Source organism: Pinus tabuliformis, chromosome 4_2 (genome assembly GCF_031772625.1).
Source record: "Pinus tabuliformis cultivar Carrire ecotype Pingquan chromosome 4_2, CPIR1, whole genome shotgun sequence".
In the NCBI taxonomy this organism is placed as follows: domain Eukaryota; kingdom Viridiplantae; phylum Streptophyta; class Pinopsida; order Pinales; family Pinaceae; genus Pinus; species Pinus tabuliformis.
In genome coordinates, this window is record NC_142304.1 from 1,060,926,225 (window position 1) to 1,060,933,666 (window position 7,442).

A 7,442-nucleotide genomic window follows, 5' to 3' on the forward strand; every position below is an offset into this window, starting at 1 on the left:
CTGGAAGGGGAAGGACATGGCAAAGGCGGAAGGAAAAAAGGGAGAAGAACATTAAATGAATCAATTCAAGCAGTGGGTGAGACTCTAGTGAATTCTGGAAGGGTAATACCTCTGTCCGAGGTATTCTTACAAACACCTAAAAAGTTATAAATGATTGTGTTAAGTTGGAATATTAGGGGGTTAAATAGTAAGGGGAAACAGAGGTATTTGCAAGAAAGAGAGAAGAGAGAGAAACCCAGCATTTTGGTACTTCAGGAAACGAAGATGGAGAGCCAGCAGCTGGCAGCAACTATAAACAATTTGAAAATCGGCTATGAGGCCATGGCCCTTGATGCAGTAGTAACAGCAGGGGGTTTGGCTATCTTGTGGAACCCGGAAGAGGTAATTTTTTATCATTGGTTTAGTCTGCCTAGAATCCTTTCAGGAGTATTTAGATTAGTGGGGATGGGGGAAAGAATATTGTTCACAGGTGTATATGGACCGCATAGTTATAGGGAAAGGAAAGATTTTTTGAAAAATATCCACACCATGAGAAGTTTCATCCCGCATACACCATGGGTAATTGGAGGGGATTTTAACATGATAAGGAATTTAGGAGAAAAGCGAGGGGGTGTAAGGAGGGAGGATCAGAATATGGAAGAATTCAATGACATGATTAGGGACTTGAGATTGGTGGACATCCATACAACGAATGAGGTTCATACCTGGAATAATCGCAGGGGGGAACAGAATCAAATTGCTTCGAGACTTGATAGATTCCTAGTGTCAGAGCAAATTTTGAACCGAGATGTGTTTATCGAAGCTAAAATCCTTCCATGTCTTGGATCTGATCACTGGCCCATAAGATTGGATATTGATATTAAGCAGGTGAAAGGGAGGAAGCCCTTCCGATTTGAATCCTTTTGGCTAAGAGATCCACAATTCATAAAGAAAGTAGAGGATTGGTGGCAGCAGAGCAATTTTAGGGGTAACGAGAAGATGCATACTATACAATTAAAGCTCAAGGAACTTAAAAAGAAAATCAAAGAATGGAATAGGAAAGATTTTGGGAATATTTTTGAGGCTAAGCTGAAATTAGAAGGAGAGATGGAGGACCTCCAACAAAAAATTATCATTGAAGGTAGGGATGAAGAAAAGAGTAGGGAGGAAGGCAGAATTATAAGCCAGTTGGAAGAGAGAAGGAAACAGGAGGAGATTTTGTGGAGGAAAAAATCACAGATAAGATGGTTAAGGGAAGGGGAACGAAATACTAAATTCTTCCATCAGGCTATGATTCAACGTAGGCAGGGAAATCGAATTTTTTCAATCAAAAATGCTGAGGTGAACAGAAGGATATAGAGAAGACCTTGGTTGATTATTTTAAAGGAATATTATCAGAAAACCAAAGGGACCGAGGAGAAGCTATTAATACTATATGTGAGGAGATTCCACGAATAGTAACTGAGGAACAAAACAAGTCATTAATGAGGGCAGTAACCTTGGAAGAATTAAGTGAAGTAGTGATGAGCATGAGTACCAATAAAGCTCCAGGTCCGGATGGGTATACAGTGGAATTCTTCCAGGCTAGTTGGCATTTTATGGGAAATGAGATACTGGAGGCGGTGGAAGAATCACGATTACGACATCGAATATGGCCTGGAATAAACTCGACCTTTCTGACCTTGATTCCTAAAAGCAATAACTCGGAGGAACCACAAGGCTTTAGACCCATAGCATTGTGTAATGTTATTTATAAGATAATATCCACTCTCATAGTGAAGAGACTGAAACCTCTATTACCCAATCTAATAGCACCTGAACAGACTGGCTTTGTGGAAGGCCGGCAAATATTGGATGGTATCGTGGTATCTCAGGAGGTAATACATTCATTGAAGTTGAGAAAACAGAAAGGGATGTTAATGAAATTGGATTTGTCTAAGGCGTACGATCGGCTGAATTGGGAATATCTCAGAGCGGTTTTGCAAGCTTTTGGTTTTGAGAGCAGATGGATAGCTTGGATTGTCAGCATGATATCCACCCCGAATTTTTCAATCTTGGTGAATGGTATTCCTACAGCTACATTTAACGCCACCAGGGGTATTTGGCAGGGGGATCAAATTTCCCCGTTTTTATTCATCTTGGCTATGGAAGGATTAAGTCGAAAACTTAAAAAAGAAGTCAGAGAAGGGCGAATCAAAGGAATCAAGCTATGGGGGAACAATTTGATTATCACGCATCAACAGTTTGTTGATGATTTAATGCTCTTCGGTGAAGCATCTTCGAGGGAGGTCCGAAGTTTCAAGAAGGTATTAGAAGTCTTCAGGAGTGCATCAGGTATGGAGATTAATAACGATAAATCTTGTACATTTATTTTTAATTCACCTGAGGCTGTCAAAGTTCATTTAACGCGTGTTCTAGGATTCAGACAGGGGGAATTACCCACTAAATATCTGGGTATTCAACTAGATATCAACCCTAATCGTATAAAGAACTGGCAGAATCTATTGGAAAAGCTAAGAAAACGACTAGCAAATTGGTCGTTCAGACTATTGAATATAGCCAGCAAAATTGTTCTTTTGAAATCGGTTTTATCATCTATTCCAATATATTCCTTATCACTTATGGCTGGTCCAAAAGGGATTTTCTCCAAAATGAGAGAAATAATGGGCAAATTTCTCTGGGGGGGGCCTAAACAGCAGAAGAAATGGACGCTGGTCTCCTGGAAGAATGTAATAAAAAGGAAAGAGGAAGGGGGCCTTGGAGTAAGAGATCCTGAAATTGTCAATAAGGTTTTAGGGGTGAAATTATGGTGGCTCTGGGTACAGGGGGGTACAGATGTATGGAAAAACATATGGAATCAGAAATATGGAATGCCTGATTCAACTGAAGGGCGTATACGAATTGACGAAGTTCTAAGGGGATCACAAATGTGGGAGTTAGCTAGTAGTAATCGGGCGATCGTTAGGAATCTTGCCTTCTGGGAAATCCGTGATGGAAGATCAGCATGGTTTTGGGAGGAAGGGTGGCAACAGCGGGATCATATGAATCGCATCCCAACTCTTCATATAGTACAACAAAGAGCACAAAGAGCAGGATTGCAGTATGTACGGGATTATTGGAAGAACGACACAGAGAATGACATATGGAGAGTCTGGAAGCGACCAGAGGAATTGGATGAAACTATAAGTAAAGAGGTTGGCCAGGTGTATACTAAGGAATTAGACTTGAGAAAAAATAAAATTAGAGATGGGAAGGATATTCTTCGATGGGGCAAAGCGATGAAGGGTCTGTTTACAGTCAAAGAAGCATATTACTGGGCAACAAGGGAAGAAAGAGAGGAGGATCCAGTGGAATGGAAAAAGATTTGGGAAAGTAAGTGGTGGCCAAAAGTAACATATTTTGTTTGGCTGGTGTGTAGAGGGAGGATCCTGACATGGGATAATATTCAGAAGAGAGGTATGTTTGGACCGTCAAGATGCTCTCTTTGTAGTAAGGAAATTGAAACTCAGGAGCATTTACTAAACAAGTGTCTATTCATTCGAGGATTGTGGGAAGAGATCAGGATACTATTTGGTAAAACAAACAGGGATCCAGATAACCACAGGAACACATTGCTTCAATGGGGAAAGGGGAATTTTCAAAGCAAAGTTGTAAGAAGGATATGGACTCTGGCAGTGGGATTTACAGTTTGGGAAACTTGGAAAGAGCGCAATCGAAGAATCTTTCAAGATAAAAGGAGTCCGGAATTGAGAATTTGGGAGGTAATATGTAGATCGATCAAAGAAACGGTGTTGTATGAAGTTTAGGATGAACAGGATTGGAAGTTGAATCCAGAAGAACAGCAAATTGTTTCGAAATTGAATATGGATATAACAATGATTTACCCGAATACGAAGAAGAGACCCATAGCTGGAGTGCAAAGCCCCAATCATTTTAGTCTGCCAGGAGAGCGAAGGATTAAATTAAGTTTCGATGGGGCCTCGAAGGGCAACCCCGGACAAGCAGGTCTGGGAGGCATATTTAGAGATAGCAGCGGTACTACACGATGGATATATGCTGAATTTGGAGGAGAAATGACGAATAACGAGGCGGAACTGTGGGCAGTATACCAGGGACTCCGTATAGCGGTTAGAAACGGTTATATGAATCTTGAAATTGACGGAGATTCCCGGATTACGATCGAAATGTTGAGAAAACTAAGGGATGGTAAGCGCTGGGATCATGTTGCGAGGAGTTGGCGGACAGCAGGGATAATACAGGACATTGAAGGAGTGCTGAGGAGGATCGACTATACGATTATTAACCACATATTGCGAAATGGTAACCGGGCAGCTGACTTATTGGCAAATTGGGGAAGTGGAGGCGCGGACAAGAGGATTGACGGTAGCTGGAGGTTGGTAAAAGATGATCCGAGGTGGATCGAGTTAAACAATATATTAACACGGGATTTAAATGAAGCGAACGTACAAGCGGGGATCGCATAATCACCTCCGGATCATGGTAAGGAGGGATAAATGTACCATAAATCATGATGGTGTAGCGTGTTTGCAGGCTCGCGCGTATGATTTTAATGTTCAGGAGGGTAGGATTAATCAACCTAAGAACCGATTGATCATCCCAATAAGGAAAGGGGACAGGGTTCCAAGGACGAGAGATCATTTTGTTAGAGTGATGGTGATCGATCCCAATTATGATAGCACAAATGGATTGCGGATTAATGACGAGGCTGAGACGCAAGGAAGCTTCAAGAAATTAAGGTGGTCAAGCGACAACACATTAAGCTATGCATGCATTCGAATAAACCGAAGTTGGAAATTAATCATGAACCACAGTAAGGTGCAGAGAAGTGATAGGATTTCGGAGCAGACGGGGGTCGAAGAAATGGCAGAGGGTCAAGACAGAGATGTTCGGCGATGGACGAGAAGTAAGGAGGCTAGTAAAGAGTTGAAAGGTAAGCGCCAAGTTGAGGAGACCATGAAGAAGATCCTGCTGAATATCTCAGATGATTCAGAGACTGATTTTGATATACGGGATTATCTTTTGGAGGAGGAACCCCGGCGAGTACAAGCAGGTAAATATGGCCGGGGAAAGGGGCAGAGGGTCGAGGACGAGGACCGAGAAGCAGATGAGGAGTATGAGGAAGCGGGCGAGCAACCGGCGGGTGGCCGACGAGGGAGGAGCCGTGGAACGCGAGGGCAGAAGAAGGATTATGCCAGCCAGCGAGGCAGAGGGGGTTCGAGCGGACGAGGAGGAAGAGTGGGTAGGAATGAAAGAGCAGAGTTTGAAGAAGGGACTGCTAGTGAGGCCAGGGGTAGGAAAAGAGGTAAAAGGGATATGAGGAAGAAATTGCAGGAGGCAAAAGAGGCTTATCATCTAAACACCAACCCGAATATTCGAAGAATCATTGAGCATTTGGAAGATGAAGCTATGCAGGAACATTCAGAGCCAGAAATGGAAGATTGGGAGCAGTATTTGCCTGACCCAGGACATACAAGAGGGAGGATGTCATTATATAAACAATCTTTACACGTTTATTGGGGCATGAAGAGGTTATTAGCTAAAGCAATCGAGCAGGTAGCTATGGAGATGGTAGAATTGGCTCAAGGTATCCCTGTCATGAAAAAGGAGCTGAAAAGTATCCAAGTGACTTTAATGATGCAAGACAGGAAGATGGATGAGATTATGAAGTTAATTCAAGCATGTGGTGTGGGAGTCAAGACTGAGACAGAGGCCAATCTGGAGACAAGGCCCCAGTAGATGATGGAGCTGCTGCAAAGAGGTTTTTTGCTTTCAGTTTTGTTTAGATTTACTAGTTATTAATGGCTCAGATGAACTTTAATTTGAAAGTAGTACAATTAGATAGTTATATAGCATGGACAGAAAGACTGGTGGTATTCTATTTTTGGATGGCTATTAAAAATTTCAGGTGGTCAAGAAACCCGGTTTCCCTTCGGGGCGGGTTGAGACCTGCCCATGTATGTATGGTTCTTTTTTTACAGTAATAGAAATGCAAGTATCTCGCCTTAGCTTACAAAAAAAAAATCCAATTAAAATATACATATTTAAATTCCTAAAATAAAATAATATAAATAAATAAAATTTAAAAATTATAACATTTATACTGCACTTTACATACTTCAAAGGAGTAAAGGAGTAGTATGGTACGAACTGCATATTGTACCATAAATATGCCATGGATATTACGATCCAAATTATGATATTAACAGCCAACGCACCCAATGCACAAATAGCAAGATCAAATGGAAAATGAAATTTGGACATGCAGATCCAGCACCACATGTCAAATGAAATCTGTATAATAATATCAGAAATTCGAATTTAATGCAGGCCTTCAAAACTACTCCCTCGTAGTTTGTCATCAAGTGAACACTCCTCTTATTTTGTTGTTCAAATATCAAGGACCGGGGATTTGAATGATCGTAATTGAGCATGTTCAAAAATATAGTTGAAGGTTTGCCCATCAAAGGAAATTTCAAATGTATTTGTCCTCCGTGGTTTAAAGTTTCAACAGAGCCAAAAACGCAAAGCGATTTTCTAAATTTCTTGATTTTTTAACAATACAATAGTAATATTTTGCCACTCCCCAACTCCCCTGCCAATGTTTCCATTGCCTATTCAAACAATACAATGAGCTTGTTTCCACTACCGGTTCACATAACCCACCATGGCCATGAACTTCCGATCTAATGGGACTATGGCAAGGAACCGCAACAGTTCAACAAAGGATAGGGATCAGCAGCATTGTTAGAGATGTTCTAACTAGTTCAGGGCATCAAAAAAGAGAAGCTAAAGAGCTTGAAAGAGATACAACTACCCTTCCATTTAGTTAAGGACAACTAATGCTATCAAATTCCTTACTCGGAGTCTAATAATATCTCATCATAGACCTGCCAGTCACTAATATTTTCTATCTACAAATGAATCATTTTGAGGGAGGTTTCATGTTAATTTATTTTCTTTTATCAGTTCTTGAGTATTGTTTTTTTAACATTTTCTATGTGCTTATTTCTGTAAAGTTTTGTTTACAGAATCTTTCAAGTCTTTTATCTGAGTTGGTGTTTTGGGATATTTTTCTAGTTGTCTAGAGATCCAGCAGAACTGCACAAAGAATTTATTCAATGGCACTTACAGGTCAATATAATTTTCAACCCTTATTGTTGCCCACAAAACATGTGATTTTATGCATTATTTCCCTCTGGAATGTTTTGTGCAAACTTCTTTAAATTCCAAAAGCATAAGGACTGGCTTTGAAACATAACCCCACAAAAAAAATGGGAATATATCAGAGCCATGCAAACATTGGAAAGCTTCTAAAAAGAATCAAACCTATGAAAGCATAGAAAACCTTCTAATTGCCTGTTGGGGGTATTGCTGATGAAACAATGCCTCCTCACCCTCTTATCTTGTTGGAATGATAATTTCAAACTGCAGATTTTTTTCCT

At 40.6% G+C, this 7,442-nt stretch overlaps 1 protein-coding gene across 1 annotated transcript; it reads left to right on the forward strand.

Annotated features, from left to right (window-relative positions):
* The first annotated feature begins 264 nt into the window (after window positions 1-264).
* LOC149173269 (uncharacterized) lies at window positions 265-1,338 on the forward strand. Its single transcript, XM_089426639.1, has one exon. The coding sequence runs from the start codon at window positions 265-267 to the stop codon at window positions 1,336-1,338; it is 1,074 nt and encodes a 357-aa protein (XP_089282765.1).
* The last annotated feature ends 6,104 nt before the right edge of the window (window positions 1,339-7,442 follow it).

Bases quoted from the DNA above. Each gene is read 5' to 3' on its own strand.
- LOC149173269 (XM_089426639.1), top strand. From the start codon at position 265: ATGGAGAGCCAGCAGCTGGCAGCAACTATAAACAATTTGAAAATCGGC.